This window comes from Armigeres subalbatus, chromosome 3 (genome assembly GCF_024139115.2).
Source record: "Armigeres subalbatus isolate Guangzhou_Male chromosome 3, GZ_Asu_2, whole genome shotgun sequence".
Lineage (NCBI taxonomy): Eukaryota > Metazoa > Arthropoda > Insecta > Diptera > Culicidae > Armigeres > Armigeres subalbatus.
This window is the reverse complement of record NC_085141.1, coordinates 23,737,697-23,757,316: the sequence shown is the minus strand read 5'-3', so window position 1 is coordinate 23,757,316 and position 19,620 is coordinate 23,737,697. Positions and strand designations below refer to the sequence as shown.

At 39.2% G+C, this 19,620-nt stretch overlaps 1 protein-coding gene across 2 annotated transcripts in view; it reads left to right on the top strand.

Moving 5' to 3' along the window:
- Positions 1-19,620, top strand: part of LOC134225497 (uncharacterized) — a 94,071-nt gene that overhangs the window by 52,607 nt on the left and 21,844 nt on the right. The window contains exon 1 of one of the 2 annotated variants that reach the window (XM_062705612.1): positions 17,296-17,718. The exons of the other annotated variant lie outside the window; for it this stretch is intronic. Within the exon in view, the coding sequence (XP_062561596.1) occupies positions 17,645-17,718 (74 nt within the window). The 5' untranslated portion in view covers positions 17,296-17,644. Of the gene's footprint in view, positions 1-17,295; positions 17,719-19,620 lie in introns of those variants that run through there. 2 annotated transcript variants of the gene reach the window in all.

The window sequence follows — 19,620 nt, the reverse complement described above, 5'->3', positions numbered from 1 at the left end:
AAAGTCTTTTACGGTATGCTACATATCGTATATGTATACAGAGATGATATGTTATATTTCCTCATTCTCTTTTGGATTTAATCCCAACCGATTTGCTTACAACAAAATGAATTCGATGGAAAATTTAGTCGCATTATTTCTATTGATTTCTACTCCGTTATTGCCAGGCCAGCTGTTATTACACAGAGAACCAATAGATGAAATTTGGGACTAACATCATCTTCAATGTGTAAGAACTGATGACCCAAACATAAGCAATACCAGCGCCGGCAGTGTCCGAATGCAGGTCAATTAAGGAATAGGTAGGAAATTGTTGACGTGATACTCGCTTAGATTAGCCGACGAGTCATCTTCACTTCCACGAGAAATCACTGGGATGTTGGATATATGGGGTAGGGAGTGTGGCAGGGTTCGTTTTGGTAAACGGTATGCCGTGTATGGTGTGTAGTTTGATCTATTTATTTATTCAGACTAAGGCCGAAGTGGCCTGTGCGGTATATAAGAGTCGTCTCCATTCGGCTCGGTCCATGGCTACTAGAGTGGGGCGCAGTTGTATGGAAAAACGCAAACTTCGTCCGATCAAGTGAGATCAAGGTTTTTCTGAATCGTTTTGGGACCCCAATCAACTGTGTAAAATATGGGCTCGATTGGTTGCAACCTCGCATGCCGCATCGCGTTTTAAATTTATATGGAGATTAGTATGGGAAAACGTACTTTTTTACATTTTTGCTCTTAGCGGCTTCAATTCATCATCAATCACGTGACTCAATACGTTAGCATATAGTCTAGAAGATGCCGAAAGACTTTGCCGAAGAAGGTACGTAGCTGGGAGGTCTACAAAAAATTTTATTACGTTTCGAAAATTGATTGTTCAAACCATATGCAAGAAATCAATGTTTCTGCCAGCACTACCGGACAACCTATGGCTATCGAAAGGCAAAACTCATTTTCCTTCTTGTCGGATTTTTTTCTTTGTGAAATAATTCCGAATAGCTCCCCTTAGCTCAATAGCCCTATAAGATTAATTATTTTGAAATAACACTCAGCTAAACTATTGGTCTACGTAGTACGGCAGTGCTGGCAGAATAAACGATTTTTTGCATATGGTTTGAACACTCAATGTTTGAAGCGTTATAACTTTTTTCGTGGACGTTCCAGCAACGTGCCTTCTTCAGGAAAGTTTTTCGGCATCCTTTGGGTTATACTTTAACGCAATGTGCCACTTGGTTTACGATGAACTGAAACCTCTAGTAGTAGAAATGCAAAAATATACGTTCTCCCATACTAATTTCCATACAAACTTCAAACGCGATGCGGAAAGCGAGGAAGCAACCAATCGGTCCCAAATTCTGCACAGTTATTCAGGACCCAGAATGGCTTCGAAAAACCATTGATTTGAAAAAATGACCATGACGCCCCACTCTAATGGGGTAGGGAGTGTGGCAGGGTTCGTTTTGGTAAACGGTATGCCGTGTATGGTGTGTAGTTTGATCTATTTATTTATTCAGACTAAGGCCGAAGTGGCCTGTGCGGTATATAAGAGTCGTCTCCATTCGGCTCGGTCCATGGCTACACGTCGCCAACCACGCAGTCTACGGAGGGTCCGCAAGTCATCTTCCACCTGATCGATCCACCTTGCCCGCTGCGCACCTCGCCTTCTTGTGCCCGTCGGATCGTTGTCGAGAACCATTTTCACCGGGTTACTGTCCGACATTCTGGCTACGTGCCCGGCCCATCGCAGTCGTCCGATTTTCGCGGTGTGAACGATGGATGGTTCTCCCAATAGCTGATGCAATTCGTGGTTCATTCGCCTCCTCCACGTACCGTCCGCCTTCTGCACCCCACCATAGATGGTACGCAGCACTTTCCTTTCGAAAACTCCAAGTGCGCGTTGGTCCTCCACGAGCATCGTCCAGGTCTCGTGTCCGTAGAGGACTACCGGTCTAATTAGCGTTTTGTAGATTGTCAGTTTGGTACGGCGGCGAACTCTATTCGATCGGAGCGTCTTGCGGAGTCCAAAGTACGTACGATTTCCAGCCACTATGCGTCTCCGAATTTCTCTGCTGGTGTCATTTTCGGCAGTCACCAGTGAGCCCAAGTACACAAATTCTTCTACCACCTCGATTTCGTCACCACCGATGCAAACTCGCGGTGGGTGGCTCACATTGTCTTCTCTTGAACCTCTGCCTATCATGTACTTCGTCTTCGACGTGTTGATGACTAGTCCGATCCGCTTAGCTTCCCTCTTCAGTCTGATGTAGGCTTCCTCCATCTTCTCAAAGTTACGTGCCATAATATCTATGTCGTCGGCGAAACCAAATAGCTGGACGGACTTATTGAAAATTATACCACTCGTGTTAATCCCTGCTCTTCGTATTACCCCTTCCAAAGCGATGTTGAATAGCAAACACGAAAGACCATCACCTTGCCGTAACCCTCTGCGGGTTTCGAAGGGACTCGAGAATGCCCCTGAAACTCGAACTACGCACATCACCCGATCCATCGTCGCTTTGATCAACCGTGTCAGTTTATCCGGAAAACCGTGTTCGTGCATTAGCTGCCATAGCTGGTCCCGATCGATTGTATCATATGCGGCTTTGAAGTCGATGAATAGATGATGTGTGGGCACGTTGTATTCGCGGCATTTCTGCAGTACTTGGCGAATGGCGAACACCTGGTCCGTGGTGAAGCGTTCGCCCATAAAACCCGCCTGGTACTGCCCCACGAACTCCCTTGCAGTTGGTGCTAGTCGACGGCATAAAATTTGGGAGAGTACCTTGTAGGCGCTGTTCAGCAATGTGATTGCGCGGTAGTTGCTACAATCCAGCTTATCCGCCTTTTTGTAGATGGGACACACGATACCTTCCATCCACTCCTGCGGCAAAACTTCCTCCTCCCAAATCTTGGTAATGACCCAGTGCAGCGCTCTAGCCAGTGCCTCACCACCGTGTTTAAATAGCTCTCCTGGTAGTTGGTCAACCCCAGGGGCTTTGTTGTTCTTCAGCCGGCCAATCTCCTCCTGGATTTCCTGGAGATCCGGAGCCGGTAGAATTATGTCCTGCGCGCGTTCTCCCAGGTCCATCACCATACCGCCATCTTCGTCTGCCACATCGCCATTCAGGTGTTCTTCGTAGTGCTGCCGCCACCTTTGGATCACCTCACGCTCGTTCGTAAGAAGGTTCCCGTTTATGTCCTTACACATATCAGGCTGTGGCACGTGGCCCTTACGTGAACGGTTCAACTTCTCATAGAACTTTCGTGTGTTATTAGCGCGGTACAGTTGCTCCGTTTCTTCACGGTCTCGATCTTCCTGCTGGCGCTTTTTCCTCCGGAAAATCGAGTTTTGTCTGTTCCGCGCCTGTTTATATCGTGCCTCGTGTAGTTTGATCTATGTAAAATAAAAACACTATCGAACGAACCCTTATTATTTTAATTACCGACCGCACTAAGCAGAACAAGATTTTCGATGATCGGCCGATCGTTCTACTTACTGAAGAAAACACGACTGGTCGCGAACTAAATTTTCACTTAATCAGAACAAAATTTCGATGACCGACCGATCGTTCTGCTTACTAAAGAAAACACGATTAGATGCGAACTGAGTTTTCACTTTCTCACAATACAAATGAATAAAATATAATACATAACTTATGTTTTTTGTCGTTCGAGATACGTTTTTAAAAAAACTAAACAATCGACCTGTCCGCTCGAGTGAAGAAATACGAATGAATTTTATTGTTAACTAATTATTATGGAACCTAGCTGGGTAATACTTTATGCTGATACTGGCAAGAACCATCAATCATGGGCGTCGGTCGCGGCTCCAATAACACCGGTGCGGAATGTGCTGGTCTGTGTTGGTCTCCGGTTACGTCCGGTCCAATGTGGCTAGCTTAGAGTTGGACGCTAACAGTTGCCGTTCCAGCAATTTGACTCTGGTTGCATTTACGTCCGTAACTGGCCCCTCCTTGAAGTCCGAAACGTCCTCGTTTCCGGTTGGTTTGGCACGTTGCTTCTCATGGAAAATTTTTCTGCTCATATAAAATAAAATGGCGATTATAATGGCAAGCAGGCTGACGCCTGATAAAGACATTGACGTTAGTACGACAGAATTCATGGTTTTCTTAGAGAATCCAGATGATGTCTATTGTTGATGTGGATTTTTTCGAAACTCATCTCAGGCTCTAGGTCTTTAATTTGGATGTCCAAACCGTCCAGTGGAACGATTGATAACTGACCTGTTTTATACCATTCTTTGTTGGTGAATTCCAACCCATCGATATAGATAGTACAGTTATGGTATTCTATTAAAATGTGCCAGTTAGAGTTCTGTTATGTATTCCACAAGAAGTAATGATCTCTTGGTTTTGATTTGCTTGACGACCAAATGATTTGGGGTTAATGGTTTTACCACCGATACTTGGCTTACTTCCTTAAATGAGCAGTTTGCTGGTTTTCCGTTGAGAAGCATTGAGAAACAGCCATCGTTTGTCGAGTTTTGAAGGTTTTCAAGCTACAGATGTGGTTGCGTCCTATTTCCTGGCAGGGTTTGTTGATGAAGTAGAGATTGGAATCGTTGATGATTGCTATGGTTGCCGGTACCTTCAGCGTCCTATCTTTAATTATCAAAGGTTCTAGTAAGAGAGTTTTATAGGCAAGAGTTTCGAGCGAGGGAATTTCAATTACAAAATAATCTTAGTTTCATTATGGAAGCTGCTTATTTCAAGGAATTCGTACATTTGATCTACGGTTTCTACGTTAAGCTTTTGGGTTTCAAATTGTTGTATTATAATTTTTAATTCATCAGAGTCAAAATATCTTTGGAAATAACTCTTAATTTGGCTAGCTGTACTATTTCAAAAATGGTTCTAAAGTGATCATTTACATTATCAATTAAAATATTGGTTTTAGAATGTCTTGTAGAATTATCAAATTTTCGCTACACCTGAACTAGTTCGTGAATCTATTAGACATCGTTTGATTTGATCATGGTCCTTTTCTAACTGTCTGATAATTCTATTCATCCTATCTTGAAGTTGGCTATTGATTTGGACTTGTTCGTTATTTTCGTTTATCAAAATTTCGTTATTGGACTCTAACTTTCTGATATTCTCCGAAATTTTATTAGATCATTATCGTCCAGATTGCCTGTAATTTGTTTTAGAGTAGAACTGAGAAAATTGAACAATCCTCGTCTGTTTCTATGTCTTGGCATTAGGTTGTGAAACAGAGTTTGGGTATTGCTAAATTTTGACTCAAGCATTTTGGTTATATCTGTATAATTTTCAAAACTTTTGATTCCTTGAAGGATAATTTCGAGCTTTGCAAGAATTGGTTCGTATCGTTTCAAGTCAATTGTGTGGTAAATTTGATGCTTCCCAATGTTAACAAAGGTTTTCCCAATGTCTAGTGTTAATAAACCAGGATTTCGTTGGAGATCGGTTATTTGGATGCTAGGGGAGGATCTTGCTGTAGATGAAGAGATGATCACGGCGAAAATGATGAGCGTGGTAGCCTTCATAATGTTGTCCTAAAATTAGAAAAACTTTTATTAGTGAAAATAACTAAATTTATTCTGGTTTAGTACGATAGCTTAAAGCAAAGATGGATTATTTAGAATGGAATTTGTATAGTGATAGGGTTTAATTGGATTAGTGCTAGCAGGTCGACTATCTGGTTTAGGAGTTATTGCGATTTGTAATTAAGCTTGGAAAAGTTGAGCAAGTGCTGGGATATGTCCAAGCAGTACGTTCTGCGTAAAGGAATATTCTTACAGTATTGTATATAGTTAGCCTTTCGCTTGAAGTATTCCTATTCTCTGATTCGACGAAGGGCTTCTTTATGTAACTTCCTTTGATTTTCATCAAGGAACGTCTGTTGTCCGTCCTCGGCGACTACGACGGGGGTGAAGTTATCCTGTCTCTTGTTTTTTACTCCGTGTCGTTTGGTGAACGCCAGTTGACCTACATCCAGAGGTGGGGGGTTTTCTCGAATTTGGTTTCTTTGAGCATTTTGGTTACGTTGGATTTGTGAGATTTGGTGCACAGCTTCGTCATAGATTTTATTCCGAGCTTCTAACATTCTCTCACGATCCAATGGCCTTTCTTCGTCGTCTTGTATCCCGTAGAATATCTCTCGTGGTTTCATGTTGGTAGCTGAATGTATGCTATTGTTGTAAAGAGTACAGGAAATAAGGAACATTTCTTTGACAGTGACATTCGGGTACCTATGTTTATTACATTTAAATATTTCGGCTATTGTAGAATGGAAGCGTTCTACGATGCCATTGGTTTCACTACGATCAACGGGAGTAAAATATTGTTGGACGTTCAAATCTGCGAGTATGCCTCTTAGTTCAATGGACTTTATAGCCGGTTCGTTATCTGAAACTATTAGCTGAGGAGTTCCATACAAGGCAAAGTATTTCAGTATAGCTTTTCTGATATCCGGAATAGCTCTAGATTTTATGGGGATGAGGCTTCCAAATCTAGTTAATTTGTCGACTACCGACAAAAATAAGTAGGGTTGCGAAATGAAAACATCGATATGGATGATATCCAATGGTTTTTTAGGGATGGGAGTTTCGCCATGTTTTATCTTATACGGTTTCCTCTCGTACTTGGCTTTATTGCAAATTTGGCATAAGATAATAAATTTCCTAATCTTAGTCTTAAGGTTAGGGAAATAATAACGTCTAATCATTTCGGCGTAATTTTCTTTGATGCCTCGATGTGAGGTTTCATGGGTTTGTTCTATGAGCGAATCTTGCTCTTGAATATTAGTTACATCTGTTAACATTTTCTGCGATATCTTGATCTTGAAGATTTTATGTCTACTAAAGTAATTTTATAGACAATTTGGATAGTTGGAATCAAGCGTTCCGGGCAAAGTATGCAATTTTGTTTTGATGGGTCCATGCATTCCCGGAAGATTCGAATCATTGATGGAACTCCAAAATTTAGTTTGGTAATGATTCGTCTATGAACTCTCGGAAAGATTTCCTCATAGGTTTCAGAATCTTCAGTGCCGATTTTCAAAATAATCTGATTGCGAAAGAAGTTAATGGGACGTTCGGTGCATTCGATGAATTCTGACACGTCAGTATCTGCCGAATGAATTGAACTTGAATCGGATGATTCTTCGTTTACATTTATTTCAGGTATTCTAGACAAAGCATCTGCCACGACATTTTGTCTCCCTGGCCGGTGTTTTATTTCAAAATCGTATTCGGATAACTGAAGTCTCCATTTTACGAGTTTTGTGTTTGGGGTTTTTAAATTTAGGGCATATGTTAAAGGCTGGTGGTCAGTATAGAGTGTGAACTTTTTACCAAAGAGATACAGGCGGAAGTATCGAGTTGCCCATACAATGGCCAACAATTCCTTTTCAATGGCCGAATAATTCTCTTCGGACTTGGTCAATGTTCTCGAGGCGTAAGCTATGGGTCTATCCGCTCCGATAGGTCCCTGCGATAGCACCGCTCCTAGGGCGAAATTGCTCGCATCCGTAGTTAAAACGAATGGCTTATCGAAGTCGGGATACTGCAAAATGTTACTATGAGTCAGTAGACTTTTGCAGGTTTCAAAGGTTTTCATAAACAAAGGCGTGTGCTCTACGGATTCTCCTTTGCGTAGTTGGGCGGTTAATGGTTTCGTGATTTTGGCGAAATCAGGGACAAACCGCCTGTAGTAGCCAAGAATTCCTAAAAACCCTTTTAGTTCGGTTTGATTTTTTGGAATAGGCCATTTAAGAATGGCATTGATTTTATCAGGATTTGGTTTCACACCTTGGTCGGTGACAATGTGACCAAGAAATGCTACTTCTTTCTTTAGGAATTCACTCTTATCGAGTTGAATTTTCAAGTTAACATTCTTGAGAGCTAGGAAAACTTTATTTAAGTTTTCAATGTGCTCTTGCAGAGAAGTTGAAAAGACAATTATGTCGTCCATGTACACAAGACAACATTTGCGTAATAAATTTCGTAAAACATTATCCATGACGCGCTGAAATGTTGCAGGCGCGTTCTTTAACCCAAACGGCATGCGAAGGTATTCGTATAATCCATGTTCAACGCTAAACGCCGTTTTTGACACATCATCAGGATGAACTTCTACCTGATGGAAACCCGAGGTGAGGTCCAGCGTCGTGAAGTACTGACACCTACCAAGTTTGTCCAAAATCTCAGTGATATTTGGTAGCGGGTATCTGTCGTCTATTGTCTTATCGTTTAGTTTACGATAATCGACAACTAAACGCCATTTTTGTTTGCCTGAGGCATCCGCCTTTTGGGACAACCCAAATTGGTGAGCACCAAGGGGATGTGCTAGGCCGTATAATGCCTTGAGCTAACATTTCGTTTATTTGATCTTGTACCTCTTGCTTATGGCAATAGGGGTACCGATAGCTCTTCGCATGGGTAGGGATTTCATCCCTGGTTTCAATTTTGTGCTTGATTGCGTTAGTGAAGGTCAAGTCATTGCCTTTAATGAAGAAAACGTCCTGATATTTAGAAATAAGATTTAGAAGTTTATCCCTTTCTTCTCCATTAAGATGATCGATACGAAGTTGGTTTCTCAATTTCAGGTTAATTGGAGCAGGATCAAAGCGGCATTCATTTTTAGACGTTGTGTTCATTTTACGTTCTTCAAAATTATTCAATTCAGAGGGAATTAAACAGTTTGGGTTGCATTTCACGGTGAAATTGCAACAGTTTTTCAATAAAATGTGGGCTTTATTATGGTCAGCCCTATACAGACCTGGTACAATCATCACATCTTGTGTTAGGGAAGAGGGTATTCGATGTAAAAATCTCCATGACTAACTTTTGTGTTCAAAACTACGGGAACTTCTTCGTGAGCATTGAGAGATATCGAAAAGAGTCAGGATATTTTCGTAACATTTGAATGGAATATTCCGGAAATTTTAATGTATTAGTGGAAGTCAATATTTCTACTCCGAGACTCTTAAGGGACTCATATCCTATAAGGCCATCGAAAAGGAGTGGAATTTGAATAATTGGAAATCTAATGCAGGTTTATTTTGGAAAATGGTCAACCTTACTTTTGATTAATTTCATATGAACCATTAATATTGTTCACACATGTAGGTTTACACTCAAAAATTTCATTTGGCAAAACTTTGGCTGGATCAATATAATTCCTGTTGGCACCTGTGTCAATGAGGAATTTTAGCTGCTTCGTTTGTACTTGCACAACGATGTAGGGAAGAAAATTATTTACGTTTTGGTTTCCGCATCTGGGCCTGGTTGAAAATTTGAGTCGTCATGATATTCAACAGGATCTTCATATGGCTCATCTGTGTACTGATCGGAATTAGTGCAATATGGGAAAGTTTGGTCGGACTCATGTTGATCTTCGTGACAATTAATTCTCATGTTGCCTTGGGGTGGGTTGTTCTGTCTGAAGTTTGAGGAAGATTGGGGTTCGAATTTAATTGCGTTCTGCAATTGACCGTTATGCTGGTTCTGATTTTGAGGTTTGAAATTATTTTGATAGTATGGGCGATAATTCGGGTTGTAATTTGGTTGAGCCCTAAAATTATTTTGGTATCTATTGAAATTTCCACTTTGCTGAGGCGGGGCTCTGTTAGTGTTATTCGGAAGAAACTGAAGTTTTGGAAATTTTTCTCTCTTGCGCTGAGCAGCGTTAAATTGATCAAGCGCACGTTGATAAGCTAACAGAAGAGTAGTAGGGCATGTAGTTCTAACGAGTGTGGAATATGGCTCGACGAGGCCATCAATAAATGAATTGAGGATCATGTCTTCATAACTGCGGGAAAGGGTTTGAATATTTCTGTTCAAGTCAGGATCTAAGGCTAGCTTTGCAACAATATCCGATAATAATTCACGGCTTTCGTTATAAAAGGTCGTTATATTCTTGTTGCTTTGTTTTAAATAGCAAATCTGGGTTACAAGACTAGAAAGATCTCGTTTATCACCAAAGTACTCGATAAGTACTTTTTTGATAATATTCCAATCGCAAGGGGTGTGTCGCGCTTCAAGAGCTTCACTGGCCTCCTCTGTTATCTTGTCCCTAATAATACTTGTCCAAAGAGGTAACACCATAGTGACATCTGCTGCTGATGGACATAATTGCTTTGCGTGATCGAGTTTTTCTTCGACGGACGCGATCCAGGTGGCTAATGATTTTTATCTCCTTTATATGGGACAATTAGTTTGATTGCATCTGGCACTCTAGATGGGTTAAATGAGGAAGTAGGATTGGAAGGCAATCTTACTCTAGACTCTACTTCACTTTCATAATTTGAACGGGGACGGGATGATAGAGCTTCAATTTGTAGTCTCTGTTGCTCAATTTGGGCTGTAAGAGCCTCAATTTGTTGTGTAATTTCCTCAGACATTCTCCTTGTAATCATTCACTTAATATTCACAAATATTTTATCTAACGATTTTAGGGATTTATTGTTAATTCACTTTCACTGTTTCACTTATTATCACTATTAATCGATAATGTTGTTGATAGATTCGTTTACTTACAGTTAGTTTTCCGCGATGAACCGTCGCGAGGGGGATAGGTTGATTGTTGATCCGCAGGCTCTCGCTTGATGAGTGCTGGATATCGTCTCGAATCTTCAATAATCCGTCGAAGATGACTCCTGTCGGTGACGTTATTCCCACGTTCTTCCAGTTGGCGGGCGATTTCACTTTACACTTATCACAACCGAAAACTACCGGATCCTACCGACTGCGCCACTTATGTTTTTGTCGTTCGAGATACGTTTTAAAAAACTAAACAATCGACCTGTCCGCTCGAGTGAAGAAATACGAATGAATTTTATTGTTAACTAATTATTATGGAACCTAGCTGGGTAATACTTTATGCTGATACTGGCAAGAACCATCAATCATGGGCGTCGGTCGCGGCTCCAATAACACCGGTGCGGAATGTGCTGGTCTGTGTTGGTCTCCGGTTACGTCCGGTCCAATGTGGCTAGCTTAGAGTTGGACGCTAACAGTTGCCGTTCCAGCAATTTGACTCTGGTTGCATTTACGTCCGTAACTCATAAACTAGACTAAAAAGTCGCAATAGCTTTCAACCTGCAAAAATAACTATGTTCATCTGCGCTGTTTTAAAGATTTTTATTGAGCACAAAAAGTACATATCGCACAACAACTTAAACGTTATCGAAACTCTCCCGTCTCTGAGCCGATCAGATCATGGTTTACCGAAAACCGTGGATTCTTTGTAAAAGTAGGATTATCCGGAGTTTATTAAAAAAAAACTATGCATATATAGCAGTTTTAGCAGTTTTAGCTTTTGGTCAAAATTAGAGGCTCTAAACTTAATTACATTAACTTTAAGGTGGAAAGCTTCGATAGGAAATCTTTCCTTTTCCGTGGAAATGCTGCTGAGCAGTTAGAATAATGTTTATGTTGTATGGAATTTTTGTATGCAAATTTGAAAGAAAGTATCATTTGAAGCTTTTTATTTGCAATGATGAATTGAAAATTTGTAGAGAAACTATTATAACTATTACCATTACTGCTATTACCATTTCCACGAAAAAAATATTTTGGGTAAACAGAATAAGGAACGCGAATAAACGGAATTAGTTAGGACCAATAGTTTTTCATATGATTGGAATTGGAGCCAAAGAATTGCTCTTGTTTTGATAGCGCATTAGCTTAAGTAAATGGAATGCAAGCACATCACGGTATCAAAAATCAAGTAAAAGAAAAGAACTGGAACTTGCTCACCGATGTCATTTGTCCATTTATGATCTGAAAGGCTGCCAAAATCAATTTGAAAGGCTTCATTTTTGATGATAATTGGCTCCCTCGGAGCAACCACCACAGGGCTTCATTCATCCAATTGAAATCGGGGAACATTCCCCGAAATGACGCATCGCCGTCGTTATTGATTTCTTGTACCAAATCCGGAAAAGATTGCTTGCGGCACTTTGAGCATAAACAAATCACAAAAATAAGAAATGAGCATGAGCATGAGCATGATTGACCGCCCACGGTTGCTCCTCCGTTATTGCCAGGTCAGCTGTAATTACACAGAGAACCAACAGACGAAGTTTGGGATTAACATCATCTTCAATGTGTAAGAACTGGTGACCCAAAATTAAGCAACACCAGCGCCGGCCGTGTCCGAATGCAGGTCAATTAAGGAAAAGGTAGGAAATGTTGACATGATACTCGCTTTGATAGAAGCCGACGAGTCATTGCACTTCCACGAGAAATCACTGGGATGTTGAATACATGGGGTAGGGAGTGTGGCAGGGTTCGTTTTGGTAAACGGTATGCCGTGTAAAGCGTGTAGTTTAAAGGATTTAGAACAAAAACACAATCAAACGAACTGAAGGTGTCTGGACGCGAAATTAATTTTCACTTTTCTTACCCGCACAAAGCAGAACAAAATTTCGCATGACCGGCCGATCGTTCTGCTTACCGCACTATGCAGAACAAAAATTCCGTGATCGACCGATCGTTCTGCCTACTAAAGAACACGTCTTGACGCGACATTAATTTTCACTTTCTGATTACGTACCCGCACCCGAGAATTTCATCGGGGAATTTCAAAAGAATTATCTGATAATAATTTAAAGGACTTCCAGTGGTTAATACCTGGAATATCCCGCAGTTTAACTGAAGGTAAAGATAGGGAGATGTAGAGAAATCTAACGAGATTGTATTCCGCGTAGGTCCTGGATGCCTCTCCACGGTGTCTTTGTCCGAAGAGGCTTATTTTCAAAAAACAGCATCTCTAAAACACCCACCACACGAAAGTATAGATTTTCCTCTTTCACTTAGGTGAATTTTTAAAATGTTCTATCGGGTGTCATTTTTCCATACATTTTTAGGGGGTAAATCGGCTATCATTAGAGATTTTCTGAGATGCCATATGGAGTTTGCACAAAAAATAGCGAAAATAACAATTGTTCTAGATCCTCCGATAGGATATTTTGATACACCCACTATATGAAAGAGAGCACACGCGTTACACGTTGTTACAATATCCTCTTAAACCAATTACTTGTGCTTAACTTCTACTTACTAATCAAAACCATCCCTCCAGGATCATCGAGCATATGACACGAAATAGACAGTATTGCCAATGGTTATATGACTTGTAGGGGGAGATCCCCCAGCGCCGGACACCTCCCAATAACGGACAATTCTGGACAAGATCCCTCCATCACTTTATGTAATACAAAAGAAAGCTATTGGAAAGTCCATAACCTACATGGAATATCAGATCCTCATGTTATAAACTTTGTACAAAATTAAAAATTGAGCAAAATTGTCAAACATTTTCATGTTCCGCCTTATCTTAGAAGGTTTGAATCAACAATATTAAAACCAATGAAATGCATTCTGATTATGTCGAGATGGTCAATATTAGTCATATTTCAAATAGCGATCATGATTTATAAGATATATAATGTATCTATGGTGCGAAATCAATTTCCGTATCCGGTAGCTGTCCCCCGGGTCCGGACAGTGAGTTTTTTCATGTGATCAGATAGCCATTCTTTGCACCTGTTTTGCTAAACTTACTTCAATTCAATTGTTTCTTTATGCTGATGTATCAGAAAGCCACAGAAATAAACAGAAACAAAAATTGAAGGTGTCATTGAATTGGAGGGAATTTTGAGTAGGATGTAAGAAATTGAGCTGGAGAGTCAAATAAGCTCTATTAACACATGTTAATATCTACAACTTGAAGCAGGTGAAAAATATTAATATTCTAAATGATGTCTTTACTTATGTAATAGGAAGTTGGTCATATTTTAACATGATGCAAAAGTGTCCGGTACTCGGGGACACTTTTTTGAACCGTGAAAATTTTCACCAAAATTCCGCATCAAAATACATCGTCCAAAAACGTGTTCAAATGAACAAATATAGTTTGTATAAATCATTAATGATCATATTTTGTGTATATGGTGTACAAGTAAACATAACCCGTATAATTAGAGAGTTTTTTGTTAAATGGCTTATGTGTCCGGCACTGGGGGATCTCCCCCTACATAATCTTCGTCTATTCTAATGTCTAAAATAATTAAAAATCAAAATATCTTCTGGTCGGATAACGTATCATTTAGTACTCTTTTCGCCGATACAGATCAAAATCTACCGATGCTCGCACACAATTTGCAAATCAAAGAAAAGAGGTGAACTGATTTCTTCACCAGCAAGTACTGGCCGAATATAACATTATCCTTAAGAATATTATAACATTCTGTTGTATTTGACCAAAATCGAATATTTCTTCGCACAAAACGAAGAAAGCAGAAAAACTAAACGTTTTGCAGATACTATATTACTATTACTATATAACGTTTCTGTATCACTTCTACGAGTCAGTAATTGGTTTCAATGTCTTACTACTGAGATAAGGGAAAAATGGGAAGCTAGTTAGATGGAAAGATAGATATATTGAAATAGACATTTACAAAAAGATTTGAAGCTAGTCAAAATATAATGCAAATAAAGGCAGAAATTAATTATACATATATAGTAAAATAGTCAAATATACTTCTGTAAATTTCAAAAATCTAAGAAAGTTCTTGAAAATTCGGAAGAATTTTGCGTGGAAGCAAGCCGTGTAAACTGGGAAGGAAATTTCCGCGGAAATTCTGAAAATCTTCTCCTGGAAATTCTTTACGTGGGAGTTTAAGAGAGAGTTGTGCTAGCAACATTGATTATACATACAAACAGTATGAAACGAACTCACGAGTTCCCGAAAAGTAATTTCAAAGAAAATATATCCCTTTAACTTCCGGTTGATCAACATGATACAAAAATATTGCTGTTTTCAAATTTTCTTTTCACTACCCACTTAAACTTGGTATCTACACTTTTCGATAGATTTGAATTTATGTGATTAGTTATAATATATATTTTCGTAGGAAATCTTTTTGCTTGATGGATAAAAATATTGAAATATAAAATTGATTACATTGAAAATAGTAGTCTTTCATGCTACTGAAGTATATTCTCGTGTGACACTTAATCTGACTCGGAAGTTCTCTGGAAGGGTAGTGGTTGAAAGCATAGACGTAAAGAGCAAAAATAAGCAAAAAAAACAGTTGGAAGATTGGAAAGGGTTATAAGTAGTACATATATGTAAACTGAAAAGACCTCACCAAATTAGTATTTGTCGCTCGATCCTCTACCACTAACAAACGTCGGCAAATTACACTTCCATGATGGTGAAATCGGAAATGCATAGATGGAGAAACACGCGTTGATCTGTTAACATCCAATGGTCGAGGTGTTCCGGTAATGTACAAAGGTTATCAGCATCCGTCTTGAATTTTAATTTGAAGGATGATTTCTTCATTGATAGATATAACTGATTATTCGCTTGACTCCCGGGAATTGCTTCTTACGAATAACGTTTCAGAACTGGTCCTATCGAAATAACTTAATTTTCTTCGGTCCTTAAGACATATATAGGTATATGTAAAACAAAATTTTAATTGACGGGATATTAGATTTATTTAGATTTTTAAAATATACGATTTTGACTGAATCAAATGTTTTGTAAGGCAATCATATGGATCATAGATGTCAAGATTAAAATGTGCCTTTGTGATTATCTCTATAGTTTGTTTTACTCATGCTTTGTAGCAGTGTTAAGAAAGACTCAAAATCTCAAATCTCATCCAGGATTCAAATTAAGCGCGAGTCAAACCCCACCCGACTCATGGCTCAGAGAATCGTTCATCGTTCATGTTCGACTCGCAATTTGCATCAGCCATCTTGACAACCACATGCTTCTGATGGTTTTTTTTTTTCAAGAGCACGAGTTGAGAGAACTATTACGCATATATCGATGACACAATGAATGGTAGGATCGTTTGCTCACTTATGTTGAACAATCGACTTAATTTTCAGCTCTGTACGAAAATTATAGTGCCAGAATTGGACTTATGAAGAAGGGTCTAGAAAAACTCGTGGTGAATTCAAAATTCACCTCTGGATTCATTGTATAATCACCTTAAACATAAAATACTCTTCGATTGGGTTTTTACAAAATCATTTTTCTGCAAATGAGCAAAACGATGCGATTCTGTAAAAACTCAAGCGCGATGCACTCTCTACAGATCGTAAGCAAGTTAGCTCGCGCATGAGGCTTCGATGATTGAGATTTGAACATGATTCTATTAACACTGGCCTTATACGCTATGGGAATCTTGTTGACAGATTTTACTTCTTGCATGTATTTCTTGCTACGTGTATTTTCTTTACATGTATTTCTTGCGACGTGATTGCTTGGATTTCGACACGGAACGTCCAGATCCCACTACTTTAAAATTTCATGCGGATCAAAATCTTGCGGAAAATTTACTTCAGTTAGAAGACGACCTTTAAAGTGTTGATAGTGGATATCGATAGTATTCGATAGATTCGACAGTTACGTCAAGCTTTGACTTCTAAAATGAGCTACCGTTTATCGAACTCTTAGCAAACTAAACCTGGGTAATACATAAGTTCTGAGCGCATTTCTAAAACATATTTAACTATGAACTTTTTTTTTGTCCCGCGCTCACATAAAATTTATCTGGTCACATTACCTGTGATACAAATAATTGTAGTGGGAGTAAATGGAAGAAGAAATTGTGCATTAATTATCACATCGTTCTGGAATTTTTGCGACTACAAGTTGGAGATTCGAGTCAATGTTTTTGCCTCTGAAACACCTCACATATAGAACTTCCCAGAAATGTCGTCCGTCGATCGGTTCGTGATCTATCTTGGAGCAAGGTCATACAAATAAACAATCATTTGCTTAATTCAACGAACTGTGTGACTCAAAACACGGATTAAGCTATCTTTTGAACGATAAACAAAATGTTGACTTAATAAATAGTACCATTAAACTCGTATTACCGTCTGGGAATACAAACATATATTGCGCATTTCCCACAGTTCGTTTCAATTTTTAGATTAGTAAAAGTTCAAGAAGTAAATCGCGCATGCGCTTTTGCTTGAATTTCCACCACCTGTATCTGTAGGAATAATATAGACAGACATTTTCCCCGTATTGGAAATTCGCGTCTCGCGAATAAGATGCTTGAGAACCTTTATATGTTGATCGCATTCTGTAGATAAACAACTTTTTTCCTATCCTTTGTCCCGAAGAACAACTTTTTTTCCTTTCCCGTATTGCGGTTATAAGTCGTGTATATTTAAATACCTACTGAAGTGCGACATCGTCATCAACGCGGCAAACTTAACACATATGGAATCGGGAGGCAGAAAAATCTTTATAAATTGTGCGCAATTTCACAGGAAAACATCACTGTCAACAGAGCAGGAAAAGCATTAAGTTCGGAAGATCATTTTCTCGCAGACAGCACGTTTCGTGTATACCTTGGAAAGACAAAAAGGGCAACGTATTGCGCGGTTTCTAATTAAAACTGTTAAATTAGCATATCGTTGGTGATGTATCTTTTTCATCGGTCGAAAGGGAAATCAGAAAGTGTGAAACGAAACCTCAGTGTCCGGAGATTGATAAACTAATTGCATTCATAGAGGAAAAGAAAAAAAAACAAAAACAAAACTTCCGCTCTCGCTGTCGATATCAGTGCCCCGAGAAAAAAAAACAAAGAGCCAGTAGTGAGCAGCAGGAGGATCTGACGAAACATGTGTGATATTTTATCGGCCATATCGTATGGGCTCTATCCGCACCAGCAATGGCCAAAGAAGCGGTTTAAAATGTACGTAAATTGTGATAGTGTTAAGGCTTTATAGAGTCAAGTGTTCACACTGCGAGTTATATTACGTTACATTCATAGCATCTTGATGTGAAACGTAATTTACTTTATTTCCAGTGAATTAAGTGTGTTAGACTTTGACTTCAAGTATTTCTATGTGGAATAGCTCGTGATCTAAACACACTATTAATTTTCTATCTAACATAAAGCTTTGGGTTTTTTAAACCCGTGACGCCTTTACGTGGTGTATTACGGAGTTAAATGTACCATAGCTAAGTACATGAAAATGTGCTCCTTGCAAAGCTCTAAAAGTCGTCTGAACACCACATTGCTGAGAAATGTGAATCAAAAAAGTTTGAGCAAAAAAACTGTTTTTTTAAGGGTCACCCTAAGTCAACTTGGGATAATTGCTCTAAATCGGTCAATTTAAGAGCTAGAGAAACATTTTTTTTAGCAAAATGTTTGGAAACTAGCTGAGCTACAACTTTTCGGAACAATGTATACCTATATATTTGCAAATAAAAAAGTTACATGTTCTATTTGTTTTTAATGTGGTCCACCCTAGTTTTCATCAAAACTCCAAAAACGCCCTTACCATTAGAAACAACTTTGTAGAACATAGTTTCTTCCTATCTCTGCTACTTTCGGCTTAAAAAAGTTATTACCATTTTGTTTGCTTCCTGGACCACTGTGCATAGTTACATTGCCAACTACAGGCTAGACCTTATTCAACGAATACCTTTCCCATTATCTGATTCAGTGATACTTATGAGTGTGTCGCTATGTTGGTGGTCACTCGTTAAATACACATTTCCTTCCTTTCCCTACATGTGGTAAAGATGGGCGTAGCCGGGAGTAGTAATCCTCATGCTTTTCTAACTTTTGTCTAATACTGGAATCAAGGAAACTTCTTTCTTGATTTCTGGTAACATAGACAGGGATATCGAAGGAATTACATGAGTATCACTTTTGGTAAATCGACGAATTACACCGTAACAACGCTAATGCTTATTCTAACATCTAGTGTATTTTGACCAATAGTGAAGGGATCCACTATTGGTCAAAATACCAATAATGGACCCTCCAGCTATAATTACAATATTACACCATAATATAAACATTTTTCAATGAAATTCCATCGGGAGAACCTAACTTACATTCCAATGATATGATTACATGCATTGGAAATGCCATGGAATGTAAAAATAGATGATTTTATACAATTTTGGAAAAAATAAACACGACAGTGTCCATTATAGGAATCTTTTGGGGGTCCATAATTGACAAGAAGAACAACCCAAAACGGAACACGGAAGTCAAATGGAGTGTCGGCTACAGGAAAGCGATTCCCTGTTATATACCCCAGGGCGCCTAGATTTAGGGCATGTACAGAGACATTCAAACGTTAATTTCAACGAATAACATCGGGTATTTTATTGTTTTATGTATGTATCAGCAAGGGAGCAATTGGGGAGGGGAGCTATGCAATTTCAACATATTGGATATTTCCTCGCCTAAGTTTAAAATTCCGCTACTTTTGGGCATTTTTCTCTAATATCTGTTTCTCGACAAAAAAATCCCTCCCCTCGGATATGTGATCTTGCCGCGATGGGTGGGCTTACGCCATTAGCACTGAAATAGCAACCAAAGACATATCCTGTCAAGGTGGTATCACATGTTGACTTTTTTGTTTGGTGCCGCGTCACATATCTGGCATTGGCGCACTGATTTAACGCATGTGCATGTGATCCAACGGACATCGTGTCTTGGAGCCTTGAATGGTAGCGCAGTCAGACAGAGGCCTTTTTCATCGGTGATAATGATGTGAGTTCTCTTCTTTTCGGCAATACTTATCTGTTGCGTTCCCTGTGACGCTGAGTCGTAGCCACGCTTACATTCAGCTAG